This window comes from Anguilla rostrata, chromosome 3, assembly GCF_018555375.3.
Source record: "Anguilla rostrata isolate EN2019 chromosome 3, ASM1855537v3, whole genome shotgun sequence".
Taxonomy (NCBI): Eukaryota; Metazoa; Chordata; class Actinopteri; order Anguilliformes; family Anguillidae; genus Anguilla; species Anguilla rostrata.
Window position 1 is genome coordinate 60,615,482 of NC_057935.1, and position 17,993 is coordinate 60,633,474.

At 40.6% G+C, this 17,993-nt stretch overlaps 2 protein-coding genes across 3 annotated transcripts; both read right to left on the reverse strand.

Annotated features, from left to right (window-relative positions):
• Positions 1-574: 574 nt before the first annotated feature.
• Positions 575-8,751, reverse strand: eno3 (enolase 3, (beta, muscle)). Its single transcript, XM_064329013.1, has 12 exons — positions 8,610-8,751; positions 4,903-4,992; positions 4,671-4,766; positions 4,442-4,500; positions 3,767-3,836; positions 3,311-3,444; positions 2,809-3,031; positions 2,100-2,297; positions 1,708-1,909; positions 1,359-1,467; positions 1,187-1,245; positions 575-899 (listed from the first exon to the last, which is right to left on the reverse strand). The coding sequence occupies exons 2-12, from the start codon at positions 4,985-4,987 to the stop codon at positions 830-832; spliced, it is 1,305 nt and encodes a 434-aa protein (XP_064185083.1). The 5' UTR covers positions 4,988-4,992; positions 8,610-8,751; the 3' UTR covers positions 575-829.
• Positions 8,752-11,746: 2,995 nt separating this feature from the next.
• On the reverse strand, positions 11,747-17,993 carry pfn1 (profilin 1). Of its 2 annotated transcripts, none has more exons than XM_064329016.1 (4): positions 17,835-17,993; positions 17,466-17,634; positions 13,036-13,231; positions 11,747-12,004 (listed from the first exon to the last, which is right to left on the reverse strand). In XM_064329016.1, the coding sequence occupies exons 2-4, from the start codon at positions 17,595-17,597 to the stop codon at positions 11,907-11,909; spliced, it is 426 nt and encodes a 141-aa protein (XP_064185086.1). In that variant the 5' UTR covers positions 17,598-17,634; positions 17,835-17,993; the 3' UTR covers positions 11,747-11,906. The 2 variants fall into 2 exon arrangements, with proteins under 2 accessions (XP_064185086.1, XP_064185087.1); XM_064329017.1 differs by having other exon boundaries at positions 17,839-17,955.

Below are 17,993 nucleotides of genomic sequence, written 5' to 3' on the forward strand. Positions count from 1 at the left end.
ATTGCCTGACATGTGCCTCTAACAACAACGCATTTTCTGCTGGTTTTCGGTGTTTTCAGCGCAGGTGATTAATTTAAGTAATTCATTGGCTGAAGAGTCCACACACCTTGTTATGAAGTCTTTGATTGGCTGCTGATTGAAAGGAAACCATAAATAACTGCAGATACCGTAGCCCTCTAGAACTGGAGTTTGACATCCCTGCTGTGTGTACGCACTATAATTAGCTGAGCGTGAACTCTGAAACATGAAAGCTTGATAACAGACATTGTATCTGTAACATGTGGGTAGAGGGTCATTTATAGAATGTTGTTCAATGTTTACATTTACCATGCCTATTATTTTGAAAGGAGCTCTTGCTTATAAGATAAGTACTAGAAATGCCTCAAAAAAAAAAAAAAAACATTTTCTTATATGTAGTAATCCAACAACATACATTACATTACAAATGAATATGAATTTCCTGAAGCCTGAAACAGAGCTTATATGGTCTGTCTAGTCTGGTCATCGTGTCTTGGCATCGTGGATTCATCTTCATGCAAGGAAGTTTGGGTTAAAAAATCAGCAACAAATAACGTATGAACAAGGATGTTTTTTTATTTTTTATTTTGTGTTACGTCCAAAGTACCTCTGGCACTCAAGGCAACGAGGATTGAAGATAAAAAATGGAATTTCTTCAAATCAGACAGCGCTGGCTAATTTCTTGACCTTCCTTGTCCCCCTTGTTCTCTATCCCCTGTCTCTTTTAATGACGTGGGGGTCTGTGAGAAATGGAGGAAGGAGGTGGACAGCCATTGTAGATGAGGAGAACTGGGGAGAAGGCGTCAGTTGTTTAATTGACCTTGGGATGACGGAAATCTTTTCCAGCGAACTTGGCTTTGTCTCCGAGCTCCTCCTCAATTCTGCAAAGATGGAAGCATAAAGACAACTGTCAACACCCCTGTACTAAATGGCAGGTAGCTGTCAAAGCTTACAGACCTTCTGCATGTTTTGCCTCAAGTCATGGGATATGTGGCTTGTTGCAGACTTAATCTGGATCAAGTAACATCTACCGACTTGTTTGTCAAATCTGCATATTTAGCGCTCTGGACACTATAGGGTTTTGCACAAGTTTTTGTGTTGGAAAATGTTCTTCTAGTTATTAACTTAAATGCATCTACTGCAAATAGGCACTTTCCACTGAGCTCACCTCATCATCTGGTTGTATTTGGCCAGACGCTCTGACCTGCAGGGTGCACCAGTCTTGATCTGTGCAAGGGGCAGAGATAGACAAGGGTCAGATGAATTGAGATAGGCCAGAAGTTGTCACTCAAATTTAATAGATGTCTGATATGAGAAGAGGTGCAGTAGAGGTACAGTACCTGTCCAGTGCACAATCCAACGACCAGATCAGCGATGAATGTATCCTCTGTCTCTCCGGAACGGTGGCTGACCATTACTCCCCAGCCATTGGACTGGGCCAGCTTGCACCTGCAACACAGTCATTACCATCTATCTGTAGGTGTCAGCCACCCACCCGAAACTGGACCAATCCTCTGGTACTTGTACCCTCTGGGTATCTGATACTCATGCTTGAACATGCAGACCCTGTGGTATCTGATCATTATGCCTGAATGATCTCTATAGTTACTAACACTTCTGCCTTAATGATAGTTATCATATCTCATTCTCAAATCTCAGTGGACAGGCTCTCAGACCTATGATACTCACGCCTTGATGGATTCTGTGACAGAGCCAATCTGGTTGACCTTGAGCAACAGGCAGTTGCAGGCCTTCTTCTCCACAGCCTGCTGAATACGCTTGGGGTTGGTCACAGTCAAGTCGTCTCCCACCACCTGGATGTCCACGGCGGCTGTGAACTGGGCCCAGTGTTCCCAGTCATCCTGGTCAAAGGGGTCCTCGATGGACTGCACTGTTAACGTGATGTTAGACAGGTATGGGAACAGATTAGGTAAGAGATGATGAAAGAAGAGAGAAAGAGAGAGAATGATCTGAGGTTATTTGGAAATTACAACAGTGTACATTTGATGTGTTTTGCTGTGTCTGAAAAGAGGGGAAAAAGGAAGAGACAGCACATATGCATATGGTCCTGTGCCCAGTACCTGGATAATTCTTGATGAAACTCTTGTACAAGTCTCCCAACTTCTCCCCTGTGATGTGGCGGGCAGGGTCATCGGGGGACTTGAAGTCCAAGTCGTATTTGCCATTTCTGTAGAACTCAGAAGCAGCAACATCCATGCCAATGATGATCTTGTCGGAATATCCGGCCTTCTCGATGGCAGACTTCAACAGCTCCAGGGCTGGTGATGAGGAGAGAGGTCGGTTCACAAATACCCTTAAACTAATGAATACTCTTAAACTTTAAAGGGTTGTAACTAGGCAGCTGTTTCATAGGTGACTTAGGCGCATCAACTGTCTTAACGACTACTTGTATTTTTATTTATTTTTATTTTTCCATAGATTGCGTTGTTGCCGTTCTCGTAGTTAGTGTTAATCAGTTTAACCATCAGGGTCCAAGTTGAACTATGCGGTTTTTCCCTGCACTTGGACCGGTACTTCTCTCTAGGGGTTTCGTCATACTTGTTCCTGGTTATGGTTATACACTTTGTTGTACGTCGCTCTGGATAAGAGCGTCTGCCAAATGCCTGTAATGTAATGTAATGTAATGTAAACTTTACCCTTAAACTTTTTCTTCACGAAAGGTAGTACATTTACAAGAAGAGCATTAATCACAAAGAAACTGCAGCGAAGGTTTTACCGCTAGATTCTTTGGGCTGATTGCCCCCAGAGCTGAGTATTACCCCCACGTACCCTCATTGTTCTCCAGGATGTTGGGAGCAAAGCCACCCTCATCTCCCACATTGGTGGCGTCTTTGCCATATTTCCCCTTGATGACGCTCTTCAGGTTGTGGTAGACCTCAGCACCAATGCGCATGGCCTCGTGGAAGTTGGCGGCGCCGACGGGCAGAATCATGAACTCCTGCATGGCCAGCTTGTTCCCAGCGTGGGATCCACCATTAATGACATTGAAGGCCTGAGGGAGAGAGAGAAAAGTCAGATTAGCATCAGATTAGCATTGGGAATAAATGGCTTGTGATCTGTTTGATTGTATGAAGAATATAGTCTCTATTCCTGTTCTCTCCTCCACAAACATCAGGAGAAGCATCCTTGGGGCAATTAAATGTCATACTGCAGGTCTTCTCTGTATACAACCCTAGGGTGCCCTGGAGATTTCTACTTGAAAGTTTTATCCTTATCTCCACTCTCCAATCCCCCCAGTCACATATACACACCCCATATTCCCAGTACTCACAGGCACGGGCAGGATCACATCTTTGTGCCCAGCAAGGTCAGCGATGTGGCGGTACAGAGGCACACCCTTCTCTGCAGCACCAGCCTTGCACACAGCCAGAGAAACGCCCAGGATGGCGTTGGCACCAAACTTGGCTGTTGAAGGGGGCACAGTGAATGTAATTTTAGCATTGTGGCACCACATGTGGTAAATACAATCTGAACATAATTTGCAAGTGACTTCAGTCTGGAAGTCAGATCATTATCTGTGTGCCTGATAGCTGTGGTTGGATATTTCCAAGTCAAAAGGTACCCAATGTCTTACACCCAGACTTGAACATAGTTTGTGTTTTTAGATAAGAAAGGGACCAGCTGTGCATCAGTTGTGCAGCTAATGCATCTGTAAATCTACATAATTGTTGAGTTCTGTATAGGCACCGTATAGTTAAGAACTTGTGGAGGTGACAGTAATGCTCACACTTGTTCTCAGTTGCATCCAGCTCCAGCATAAAATGGTCAATCTTCTCCTGCTCAACCACACTCAGCTTCTACTCAGGAAGAGAGAGAGATTCAGACAGTGCCCAAAAGAACAGAGTTATGGTCAGTGTTCGAATTACGGCGGGGATTGGGGGGGTCTGACCCCTCTAATTAAAACTTGGACCCCCCCAAAAGAGGTAAAAAACAACAGGTCGGGGGAGTCGAAACATTTATATATCCTTCTTACCTGTAATCGTAAATCGTAAGTCTTAATTAGGGGGGTCAGACCCCCCAATCCTGCCGTAATTCAAACACTGGTTATGGTATACAATCAAGTGGAAAAGAATGGTTGAACCACAGTGGGGATAGATTTAGAGAAAGGTTTAAACTAAAGTATGCTCATGTGCAGTATGTAGAGCAGTGGTCTCCAACCCTGGTCCTAGAGAGCACAGGGTCTTCTGGTTTTTGTTTTCACCTTAAAATCAACATCCAATTGAAACCCAAGACACCAGGTGAGTTGAGTTAACTGTGTAATCAACTGCTCTAATTGATTCATGAAGTGCAGAGTCACTATGAAAACCAGCAGACCCTGTAACTCTCCAGGACCAGGGTTGGAGACCACTGATGTAGAGTATCTGTCCATGTCTTTAATACAGATTTATGCTTGCAGACTGACCTTCTCAATAAGCTTTGGGGCAATATCCTTGTTGACATGTTCAACAGCTTTCATTGTACCTTGAAATTAGACAGTGCCACTTAGTATCACAGACACTAGGTTTATATATGACAAATATACATAAACATATTTATAAATATAAACATATATATAAAAACAAGTCCACATATTAGCAGGTTGTACACGCCCCCTCCCCCCCTCTCCAGTGCTGGGCCCGGGATTCCCTCACCTTTGCCCAGGTAACGAGCCTTGTCGCCATCTCTCAGCTCCAGAGCCTCATGGACCCCTGTGGAGGCACCACTGGGCACAGCAGCCCTGAAGCGGCCTGGGAGTGGCACAGGGGCACAGAATGCCGGGTCAGAAGGGTGGCCAGCAGGGAGAATGGAGCGGTGCGGTATAGTGTTACGACAATTCTGTGTTGTGTGTGTGTGCGCGCGTGTATGTGTGTGTTTGTACTTCACCTTTGGCTGTGAAGAGATCTACCTCCACGGTCGGGTTTCCTCTGGAATCGAGGATCTCACGGGCATGGATTTTTGTGATGGACATTTTGACTGTGGAGAGAGAGATAGAGAGAAAGAGAAAAAAGATGGGGCAGTAGGGGGGAAAGGATTAGTATTATTTCATATGTATGGAGATTGTAGATACGCTATGTCATTAGAAAGTGAACCCAGTCATCTGTTTATCATTCACATGAATTTACAAGCCACTGAAAAGCGACTTCTGCTGTGGATAAAATGTTCAGTCTGTTCATGCCATGCCTGACTGAACTGTCTACTACAATGTCTTTCAGACTCAACAAGTGGGCAAAAATGAGACAAGAAGCCAATCACAGCACATTGATGTCACTGGAGACCAATGAGAGAAAGGCAATCGGTGAAGCTTGGGTAAGCAAAGTACAAATTTAATCTGGTTATTATATATAACCAGTGCTGTTGGAGATCTGTTGCTCTTTATCTCAATCTCTCTTTTTAATCTAGTACTTTTCTCTGTTTTCTCTCATCTCTCTGAATTATTTTTGGGGCCATGTTTCCAACTTAAGATCAGATGGAATAAATGATTGGATTGCTTCATTCATGGGCATTTGCATTAACTTTACTTTTGTCTTTTGCATCCTTATGTAGCTTATATTTTATGTCAAGATATATCATTTTAAGAGCATGTGAACTGCTATGTGTGTGTGTGTGTGTGTGTGTGTGTGTACACATGTATTACTATCTTTGTGAGAACCAAATGTCCCCACAAGGATAGAAAGATGAGGAGAATTACACAAGGTGGGGACCTTTTGCTGGTCCCCACAAGTTCCAGAGGCTGTTTTAGGGTTAGGACTTAGGGTTAGGGTTACAATTAGGTTAAGGTTAGGGTTAAGGTTAGGCATGTAGTGGTTGGGGTTAGGGTTAGAGGTTACGGAATGAATGTAGTCAATGGGAAGTCCTCACAAGTATAGCAATAAATTATTGTGTGTGTGTGTATCTTTAACCCCCCTACTCTCTCACTCACATTTAGTTGTTCCCCTCTTACATAACTTACACACCCTTACTTTTCTATGCTATCAGTATGTCCCCAGATAACCTCTATAGACTAGTTTGGCCCCTCTGTCTGCATCGCTCTCTAAGGAAGGTTATTAATAGCCTTAATATTTATAGGAGTTTGGCGAGGGGAGGGGGGGCATACCTCACACATGCAGCCAAGCTTTTACCTTCTATCATTCTGCTGCCTGGTTTTCACCAACTGCCCCTCAATGCACGTACTGTCCACATATAGAACCATAATGTGATTTGAGTGTGCAGTGTTGTTGTGGTTGTGTGGCACCATTATATTAGTATGAAATTAATTGGTTGAATCTGAACTCTCCACAGTTGGAGCTTCTACACGGTCTTAGCCTAAATCTCAGAGGACAGAAAAACTATTCAAACTTTGGGATAAGGGGAGGGGCATTATAGGAAAGTCATAATAACTCTGTCTGACCTTCTCAAGCCAAATCTTGAACCCTGACCTTTCTGTGATAGATGTATGACCTTTTTGTGTAAATCTGTAGTGATTGTGGGTGTGTCAGTACGGTATTACAGTATTACAATTTGGCAGACCTACAGCAGTCCGATATTTTTATACCAAGGATACTACACCACAAAGGCCTTCAACACATAGTCACATGAAATTTCAGGAACTGATATGCTTAAGTAAGGGACTATATGTGAGTTTATGCTGATCTTTTCAGAATGGCTAACACCATTCTACATAGCTGATCACTGCATACTTCACACTTTGAAAATTAATTCTAAAGGCAAAAGGTAATAGCACAAATATTATTCTAATCTATCAACATGTTCAACTTCTTCATTTGGTAGAGGTGTTTCCAGTGCTTTTGAACATCCATTGAAACTGCATGGCACTTGGCGCTGCCCCTTCTTTTTCTGAATCTTTTTTTTAACCTGTGGTTTTCTAAAAATTAAAAGGATGCATCTTCTCTCGAGTAATTTGCTGCCTGTAGTTGGACAGGCAATGATTTGAAAAGATAAAAAAAAATAAAACACTGACTGCATTGACAGATGTGCTTGATGATTGCAGCACAGGACTAGTTGTTTGTAGCATTCACAGCACTCGATTTGCAATTTTTCATTCAAAGTCCTGGGCAGGGATATCGTTTGCGTCACACCGTACGCATGGACGTCAGCAGCAGAAATTCTAGCGATTTGCTATACTGTGTACCACCTCTTCTGCTGTTACGGTCACTGAGTTACCTCTTTCACAATGCGGGGGCCCAGGGGGTGGGATGAGAGTTATCAGCATATCTCTGTACTCTCAAACCTGCCGATACAGCACTTCCAGATATATTAAGAGCTGACCTTTAATATGGAAAGTGAGGATGGGCAAGGTAACGTGATTTTATAGAAAAGTGACCTAAAGCTATATGCAATTTATACTGTCTGGGACATTTGAGGAACTCAGCACCCCCCCTGCTGAGCACACACACGCGCGCGCACGTGCGCACACACACTCACACTCGCACACACACACACACACACACACACACACACACACACACACACGCACACACACATACACACACACACACACACACACACACACACACGGAAAAACCACATTATTACTTAAGTGATTTCTGAAAAGAGCTAACATTTGTCTAGTGTTTTTGTGACATTGATATAGATTAAGACTGATGGTAATCTTTAAATTAAATAGTCTGGGTTCTTATAGGGCCAAAAGATTATTCATAAAACCATGTGGACAGAGAACCAAGTAATCCTTCCTGTACTTCTAAATAAAATTTTCATTTGTCCTCAGTATTTTTAGAAGGTAACCTGCAAACCATTTATGTTCTTTTTTTTTAGATAAATAAACTTTGGACATTTTTTCTTTTAACTGACAAATAACCCAGAGCTCCCATAGACAGCCTGCTTCAAAGACGTTCACCTGCTCCTGCTGTAACCAATCACATTTCAGCTTCCTGTTAAACTGAACAATAACAATTGAGGTTATGAGGCAATTGACATTGTGTTCAGTGCACGCATGTTGTAACTGAACTTTGCCCGTTCAAGTGATTGTAGAGGGAACAGTTCCGACAATTGAGCAACATGACTGTTTTGAAACAAGCAATACTCTTAATGTCACCACTGTTGAATGATATCTCCAAACCATGCACATGTATTACAGTATATTCTAGATATGAAAATGAGCAGTAGAACCATTTATTTACAAGCACAGAAAGATGCAAATAATTTAATTTAGCCTTTTATTCCATTGCACACACATCAAACATAGCATATCATATACTGAAGGTCATCTACTCTGAAGCTTGTTCAAACCTTGGTTTCATGATAAAACACTGACCTCAAATGTACCTTCTAAAATGGCAATAAAGGCCAAGAAATATTCCACATGTCTATTTTTTTCATATGATGAAAAGTTTCAGGTTTGTCTGAGTGATTTTTAGTTGACTTTTTTGTGTGCGACTAAAAATAGAGAACTACAGTAACTTCCTGTAATTGTTATTGCATGGCTGCACAAGTAATGTACCAAAGTCATATGGAAAAACTTTTTCATTTTCAACGCCAGTCTAGTTGTGTTAAATACCACTATTCACACACAAGTAATGCACTCAAATAGTTATACTAGCGTTGAATAAAAAAGACTGGAAAAATGAATTTACCTGAGCTGAGTGTGGTTGGCTTTGATGTCTGTCCAAATGTCCGGCTGACTTCAAAGTGTTCACTGCTCGTTCTGTCTCATCATTTATAGGTGTCCACTGAAGACCATCGCCTGATATGGTAATGGTCGTAGGGACTATCTACAAATTACATTCTGGTTTGCAAACCTGGTGTGATGGTTTTGAGGGCTGTGTCGTAAAATGTGTATACAAAGACTAAAAACATTGCTTCACAATTTTTGTCTTTTGAAAACCAAAGGCTATACCATTTTAAAAGCAAGAAACAAAAGCAGCATGAACATTATTTGAAAATGAAAATGAAATTTTATTGAAAACATTTTGTATTTCAAGTATAAATGTTTCCCTGTGCGTTTTATATGTTATTTGGTGATGAACATACCTGACTCTCCCCTGCGGACCTCTGGACTGTCAATAAAGGTCAGAGTTCACCCAGTCAAGGAAATGTGACACTGGCTTTGGGTTCGAACTTAAAGGGCACCCCCACTCTCCCTGTCTTATGCGCCCCCTACCCTTTACCATGTGGCTAAAATTAACATTTCCTCTGAGTGACTATCAGACCTTACACCTCCAGGCCTATCGACTGAGCAAACTTTTCTGTCTGCATAGCCAGGGGTCAAGACACATAGTCATCTAACAGTCTTTTCCTGAGCCACCAAAACTATCCAGTAAAATGCAACCATTTTCCTCCTTTGTCTACATGTATTATTCTCTCTCTCTCTCTCTCCCTCTCTCTTATTCTCTCTCTCTCTCTCTCCCTGTCTCTCTGCTTCTTTGTGTCAGTTTTGCCAATAGCTCCATTGTAAGCATGTAAGATGGGATCAGAGCATTATTGCGAAAATGTACAGTGGTCAGGTATACTGTGAGCATTATTACATTGTGACTCTAATGCTGTACCCCCAAAAAACAAAACACTTAATCTGAATTGCCTTTTTACTAATTTTTTTTTAAAGGGAACTTTCTGTGAAGGGAAAAGACAACTTCATGAATACAAGTCTGCAATTCCACTGGAGGGCGCACAATGCATGTAAGTGATAAGGTGTGTCAATGTACAAGTGATACAGCATAGTGTGCAGGTTGTATATTTTAGTGTTTTCAATATGATAATATATAAATACAGTTTGCATATATGGAAATAAAATATGAATTATTTATTTGCAATGCAGTCACCAACACCACCACATATGTTTGTAAATGCCTTACTGAGGTTGTCTTTACACAGATTAATTTTTATCCAAATGTCAAAGCACATTTAAAGTAACTGCAAAAAAAGTTCAATTCTTATTACCATTGAGGTACTTCATGAACTGTGATATTCATAGCCTTTTTTGTAATAAAATATCCATAATGGGAAAAGATGTTTAAAATTGCTTTTAGATGAAGACATGACAGACACAAGATCATAGCTTGCAGCCTACCATAGTTTCCCCATCCTCAGCACTTACTGAGTGAGTAAGCCACCATTTATGGGAGTTTACATTGCAGTACTACCATGGCTTCCAATTTCTACCTGAAAGTTTTATTTTTCAACATCACTATCTGCATCTCAATGTATGCATCCTCAAGCACACTGGGTCTCTTTGTATGTGTTGTGACCAACTGCTGATTACCAAGATGCTAAATAAGCCAAAGGTTCGAACCAGGATACACAACTTAAACCCTAGGAAGAAGCATTAACTTAGATTAACATAGTCTATATTTTTATTTAATAAAGTCCTGATTTATGATATTTTTTTAACTCTGTGGTCCACATGCTCACATTACCAGGAGTGCATTTAACCCTTTGGTTCTGTTCTTTTTATGTTTCTATTGTCTGAGCTCCTGTACTGAATAGGGTAGTCAGTCTTCACTGTTTGCAAAGCAATCATGAAACGTTAATTGTAACCAAATGTTAATGTTTAAGCAACTTCATTCCCAGTCATTATTTGGAAGTTTTGCACTTCCTCTTGGAATTTTTGTTCTATAGAACCTCATTTACCTAAAATTGTATCACTTGTTTATGAGTAAAATAAGCATAATTTATGTATTATTTTGACCGTAGTAAAGACGAGTGGAAAACATGTTGAGTGATTATCAAAGACTGGTATACTTGTTTTGAAACCTTTTCAGGTTTTGTACTAGTGCCAGATAATGACATCTGTTGATCGGGAGGGTTAAGATTCTGTCTGCACCTCACACTACAGGATAATCTGGTCAGATTAATTAGTTTGGACCAGCCTCAAACTGGAAATACTTCAGCAATTGTTGTGAGGGGCGAATTGGGCCCAAAATCGACCCGATTATCCTGTAGTGCGCATCAGTCATTAGGCTCACTGTAAAGTTGGGAGTCCAAAACAAAACTTTAGCACGTTTAAACATGTTTGTTATTGCCATGTTTTTACAGTGGAGATCATACTTTATTGGTCTCTGTGATTTTGCAACCTTGCCTCTCCTGTGCAATGGTCTAGACTCTAGCGCAATATATGTACTTAAAGCCCATTAAACTCAAAACATTATAGTATATAGTTAGTATAGTTTCATTTGTGTGCGTGTGTGTGCACATGCATGTCTTTGGGTAGGTGTGTAGATCTGCTGGATGAACTTAATCTAGTAAAACCCAAATTTTCTACGGCTGGCAATGTTTTGACTGAAACACGACATATGTACAAAATTTGCGTTAAACCCCTAAAATATAATGAAAGTGGTGATCATTACTGTTATTTGTTCAGATGCTTCGTACGGAAAAATTAATGCAGCCTTATGGCAATTCGATGAAAAAAAACAGGAAAGTCAGGCACAGAAAAGTTGCAAATCGGTCAAGAACACAACTGGAGGATTAAATACCGATATTAAATTGATAATTCATTAAATTCAGAAGATTGCAACCTCCAATTTTAATATTTTTATGCTAAACTACTGATTCAAGAAAGAGTCCTTTACAAAACCATGGATGGAAATCTATACTCACTACACTGCATTTTTAAATAAATATCTTTGTGAAGTGACAAATTATAAAATTGAAAGTTTATTTTCTTTAGTGAACCTTGAATGAAGTCATCACAAATCCAACCTCCAGTAATTATATTTAATCACAGGAGCCAACATCTCACAGCAAGTGTAAATAAAAAGTCACATACAAGGAATGCCTTTTTTAGAAGATTCCATCTGTTTATTTACCAGTATAAGTAAGTTTCAAGGGAGATCAAAACACAAATTCATTTGTGATCAAACTATAGAGGCGGGAGGGGGAGGGAGAAAGGAATCTCCACCGACAGCAGTTTTGTGGGTGGCATGGGAGAGGAATCAGTAGTTAGAATTTCTGAGGTGCTCAGCCATTTTATATGCTTTGGTGTTCAGTTTGCCTCCATGGGTATCCTTTTTTCCTTTCACAATGACTAGAGCTGTAGGATGAATAGGAGCATGTTATTAGCTAATGAGAAACAACTATAACTAAAGCAGTTTTTTTCTTTAACAGCTAAGGTCTGCTATGTTAGAAAAGGATATACCAAGACAATGATGCACTGCTAATCAAAAATAAATACATTCTAGTTCTACAGAGGACAAATGTAACAATCATCAGGGTTCCCACTCATTTTAGGAAATCATTGTCCAGGACTTTTCAAGGACAATTTCCATGACTTAGACTTACAGACATGAAACATGCACAATGGTAGCCCAGAGCCGATGGTGGACCGGAGGGGGGCAATATGCAAGTACCATAGCCATTCAAAACTTTGTGCTGCCGTGTAATCTCAGCAGCTAATAAAATTGAGAAAAGCGGAGAAAAATACAGAAAAATATGCTCAGCTCTAAATATACTATTTAATAGTTTGACTTATAGCCTAGCCTATGATTTGCCAGGACCTCACAAATATTTCCGGGACATTTTGTACATTTTCTCATTTTCCAGGTGTTTTCCATCACTGGAAAACTAGTCAATAAATTTCCAGGTTTTCAATGTTTTCCAGGATGAGTGGGAACCCTGATCATGTTCAAAGGAGGTTGCTGCAAAAATAAGTTAGCTCTTACTTTGGATGGATAACTCCACCCACATTGACCCCTATTTGAACAGTATTTCTCATCACTGGAAATACAAATATTACATGCGCTCAAAGATATGGCTATAACACTATCTAGTGACTAAGTTATTTCCAGAATACAAAATGTTCTACTCACAACACGCTGAGTAAGAAAAATCCTATTTACTGATTTACGGTCTGTTCATTTCAGGTTTACAGCTTGTTTGAAGTGTGTAAGAAAAGGAGACAAGAAAAGAAAGTTAGACAAAAAAGGTATATTACCAAAAGGCTAAGTGGGATATAATCAGACAGGGAATAGCAGAGAAAAATACAAGTGAGAAACACAGGAGAAAGTAAAGGGGAATCAGCCAAGAAGGAGAGTGATAAGATTAGTGAGGCTGGTAGAGTCTTACCTTGTTTTGATTTAGCAACGGTGATGCCGTAGGTGTCTGGTACCTGATCTGAGGACTTGGTCTTGAGGTCCAAGGTGTACTGCCCTTCTGTATTGAGTGCGTCCCTCAGCGTTGTGCACCTCATCCCAGCAACCGTCACCCCAGAACTAAAAAGGGCCGAGCGGTCATTGGCCACCAGCTTGCGAATTTCTTCTGGCTGCAGGGAACAAATACAAAATATACAAATTAGGAACAGACACTTATTTCAACAGCAGTATTTCAATTCTGCATGGCTTGAGCTCAGGACGAGCCATCGTCTGGGGATAAGCTTCTGATCATTAAGTACAATATGAACACTTGAATAATGTAGCTTGACTAAGCCATTCACTAAAATGGAGGGGGTGCTCCAGTGGTGTGATCAGTCACAGGAAATGCAATAGAAGAAAGGCAGATGTGTATCTGAAGTTCTGAACTCTGAAATGTGTTGTTTTGCACCATGCTAAAAGTGCATTAGCAAAGATGTAACTAGAGGGTATAACTGCAGAGGACAGGCTGCAAGCTCCGACTAGTTAGAGAATTTGGAATCACGTAATCTGTACCCCGAGGGAGGTATACCAACCCCACCCTGACAGACATTCCAAGAGTTCTCCTGCCCCATCAGGTTTTAATATTTCTATGTAATCACTTCAGGGAGCAAAGTCAGTACCTAGCAGTCACGCCCTCTCCTTACTACTGTCCATTCAGCAATCAGCTCAGCCCTCTTATTTTTCAAACAGTTTGTGTGATGTACACCTGCCCAGTTTGAAGTAAAGCACACTTGCAGGCGGTGGATTATTAGTGGCAGCATGGATAAGAGGTTGTGGAACTAGACTGAAAGTTTAAAGGTGTGAATCCTCAAATTAAACACTGCTGATACAGCCATGAGAAAGGTACTGTACCAGGCATAAATCACTTTAGAAAACCAAGATATAGTACTCACTAAAAGACCATCTCTCTATCTATCAATGGCCAGTAGTTCACAGAAATTTGAAATGAGTAGACTTTCTTCCCCTTTTTGAAAGAACTACTCATTTAGTTTAAGACAAATACTTAAAACCTAATGAAACATAAAACATGACAACTCCTCTAATAAGGCTTCAATTGCAAGGAAACATAAAAGCTATCTAGAAATGGTTTTCCCTATTTTATTAGCTCTCACTAATCATACCCTAACCTGGCAATTCTCACAATTCAGCAACCTGTCCAATGTAGGCCCACCACAGGTGACACAGGTGACACAGGCTTGAACAATCCATTCACCCCCTGTATGGGCAGAGGCAATATAGCATCTCAGAGTATAAGACAGTGAATGAAGTTCTGGATAACCACACACCCACATCCATGTGCTGCAATCTTGGTCAGGCATCCTTCCCAGCTGGCTTTAGTAGCATAAATGAACACGTGGATTGCTAAAAGCAATAGCCCCATGAATAATTCACAAGTCTGGTACTTTTCCAATAGTAACTCATGCTCCCATCAGGCTCAACACAGAGTGGATGACATAGTGATTAGATTCATGCCTCTCAAACATTAAAGTACCCACACTGCCAATATTTAGCTTTGAAAGGAAACAGCAACAAGCTGTGCAAGTCACTGACACACAGCACTGAATTTTGCATTCTAGTATATGCCTCATCAATGGATCACACACAGAATTTCAGATCTGGGATCAGTCACTACTGGGAGTTTCAGATACAGGTTTAAATTGGCTGGAAGTTCAGACAATGAGAAAAGGAGACCTATCCAAGTTTTTAACTTATGTTTACTCTTAACTCAATTAACTTAAATATACATCTAAAGGAGATTAAAAAACATTTTGCACGTTATCTCTTCCTGAAATTTGCAACTGCATGAAGTAATGCAGAGATTGCATCACCTAAGCGAAGCTGAGTTAAGTGAGTTAATTTGGCAGCTGTGTACATGCCAACATGTAAATCACTCCTTCACCATGGTCTGCTCATGAACATGTTCCCCCTCCCCCTCTCTCACCACAACCACCTTCCTCCTCCCCCAGCCTGTGCATGTCCACGCCCAAGAAGAACTTAGCTACTGGTTGTGAAATGACTGTGACACATTGGGAGCCAAAAACTCTCTTAATGCTTTCAGAGAAGTGCTTGCAGCTGCGCGTATAATGGATCAGTGCACCTCCTCAGGCACAGGCACAGAGCATAAACCATTTTCTTCATGCTTGCCATTGGATGCTGCAACAGCTCTCAACTGCCATTATTACGTTAGACATCATTTGCACTGAGAAACATTGCATGTAACCCTTCTCCAGTGTCCATTGCGTCCTTTCATAATAATGCTCAAACACTCGCTACCATCCTCATGTCTTCTACGACTTCTACGAGTTATCATCACTGCCACAGAAATGAGGGGATGCTACAGACGCTCTATCAAGCTTGCAATAAGGTGACTGCTGAAAAATGAATATAAGGCGAATAATAGACATTACGACAGGTCTAAAGTCTCCAGTTTCAAACATTACTTACATTAATGTACCAGAAAGATGTACTTATGCCTCCCAGTCCCATATATTACAAAAGTGTCAAAGGACTAGTTGGATACCCTCTCACATCTAACAACGGTTTTATCTAAATCAGTAGTCTTTCAGCTCTCCAATCAAACCAGAAACTGTTGCGATTTCTCTTCAATATTAAAAATGTGTCTCCGATGAAAAATCATAGCAAATATTGTGGTCAGTGTACGGTAGGCCTTAAACATATCAAAAGTAGAGGTGGCTTCTTGGGTATTACAATGTAACTTTAAAAAATGTGATAAAGTAACTAAAACCGCATTACACTTTCATCATGTGAAGACAATTTTTTTCCCCCAGCACCTGCAAAATTCTTTACCCAAAAACATCCAATCTTGTATACTGCAGACCAACCTGTTTTTATCTTTTATGTTGTCAATGACCACAATGAATCATAGGGCAGAGTATTGGTTGTAGCACGGAAAGGAATGCATTGTCTGACGTTTCCATTAGGATCTTATGAGCAATTGAAGCCATTCACACTGGCCTGTGAGGAAGTGAGCTGAAGGCAGGCTACTGTTTTCGTAACTTCCTAAATCTCGCGTTTGCAGATTTGCAAAACCATATGACCAAATAAGGAATCATTTAAGAAGCTTATTCCGAAACGACCATGTTGTGGCAATAGTCTCGGTTAAAATGCATAACGTTACTTTTGTAAACGCGACGTCAGCATAGCATACTAGTCCAATGACTCCATAAAACACACTTTAGTTTACATGCATAGGCAAAAATGTTCGCTTCTGCAGTGCAGGTTTCTGCATGCCGATGGTTCTTCATCAACGTAGCCAACTCGACCCCTATCAATATAGTACCGCTACAATATCTCGAAAAACAGGCGTACTTTACATTGAGATCTATTTCTTTTGGGATTAGCTTTAGTCCCGTCCAATTTTCTCCCCACAGTTAACACAATACTGCAATTAGCCAAAACGAGGCTATGCGGGGCGATACTACGAATGATGGATAATGGTGTAGGGGCAGGTGCAGATATTCTCACACACGTTTCGCTCTTTATACAGAGAATATAACGGATAACGGAACCGGCCCACTTCGGAGTGGAAATACGTATGCGAACGTTACTTCCAGAAATGTTTCTCTCATACACAGCAAATGGGCTTCGAAGATAAAAGCGCTTTGCCTTTTGCTTAAGAAACCATTCTTCAAGTAAAACTGTTCCAGCAGATAAAGTGTGCTACATAGGCTACTTGCGGTTACGTGTGCTCTTGCAACATAAAATAATTTCAAAAAGCAGCTACACATCCGCTTTCTCAGGGACGCGCCCTTTCGACACCCCTTCCGAGCATACAGTATACCGTGGTACACTTCCATCTCTCGATTCCTTGACAAATTAAAAATACAGAAATAAAACTATATCCTAATCACACAGCCTTTAAATATGAATGAAGTTAAAGTTTTCAAACGTTTTACATTCTGCAGACATCAGGTCCACCACATAACACATCACAGTGTAAATTGTAATAAAACATATTTCGTTAGGAAGTCGGGGAAATTTTGACAAGTTGAAATAGCGTTTGAACTAGTAGCTATTCCGGCAGGCAAGTTAATGTCATAGTTGATTCACCATATTCAATATAAATGATACAACGGTAGATTGTTTAGTCACTAATGGATTTGTTATGTTCTAAATTACGATTAACACCTCTAAATGAATCTAGCTATAATTTTTATTGTATGGGGACTGATCGGAAGAAAGGTGTAAGCTAAAATATTTTGAGAAACAAAATTCCAATGTAATCTTGTCGCACGTAGTAAAATCGACCTCGAATGAACTATGTACATAATAAAAATAAGATTGTTAATGACCCCGTAATATTTTAAATGTGTGTTAAGATGCATGTAAAGTAGTCAACTTTACCGTGATGCTTCCGAAGGTTCCACCTTTGTGCGACGCCCATACAGATTCTTTGCCAGGTTCACACCCAACGATCACAGCGTCCTCAACATCGCCACCATCGATCAAACTCGTAATATACGGATCCCAAGACATTGTTGGCGTGGTCTATTGGTGATTTTTGATATGGCCACTGAAAAGAACACAACAGGCGGAAAGATAGCAAAGAAACAGTAAAACACTCTATTGCAAAACCGAAGGGATGTTAAGAAAATGCTCATTAGGCTACACAAAGGACAGAACGTTGGAATCCATTGCCAAGAACTACACATATTTAAGCATTTAAGAATTGACTAAATTTAACCAAAAATGAACAAAAATGTATTTTCATACCCACAGGACAGTCCTTGTGACTTTAGCAAAGTTGCAAAGTGAGATAAGGGAAGTCGGGCAGTACTTATATTCATCGGCGGCGCGCGCCCGTCCCACAGGACACTTCCTCAAAGTGCTCAGAGAGGAGGAGGGCCCGGAGGGCAAGAGAGGGGGATGCCA

What these genes read in the sequence shown, in the direction of transcription:
- eno3 (XM_064329013.1), bottom strand. Translation starts at nt 4,987, where the DNA reads ATGTCCATCACAAAAATCCATGCCCGTGAGATCCTCGATTCCAGAGGA. An exon ending in AGATCTCTTCACAGCCAAAG is followed by an intron (nt 4,767 to 4,902) that starts GTGAAGTACAAA and finishes TGCCACTCCCAG; the next exon opens with GCCGCTTCAGGGCTGCTGTG. An exon ending in GGCTCGTTACCTGGGCAAAG is followed by an intron (nt 4,501 to 4,670) that starts GTGAGGGAATCC and finishes TCTAATTTCAAG; the next exon opens with GTACAATGAAAGCTGTTGAA.
- pfn1 (XM_064329016.1), bottom strand. Translation starts at nt 17,597, where the DNA reads ATGTCTTGGGATCCGTATATTACGAGTTTGATCGATGGTGGCGATGTT. An exon ending in GAACCTTCGGAAGCATCACG is followed by an intron (nt 13,232 to 17,465) that starts GTAAAGTTGACT and finishes TGTTCCCTGCAG; the next exon opens with CCAGAAGAAATTCGCAAGCT. An exon ending in CGTTGCTAAATCAAAACAAG is followed by an intron (nt 12,005 to 13,035) that starts GTAAGACTCTAC and finishes TTCATCCTACAG; the next exon opens with CTCTAGTCATTGTGAAAGGA.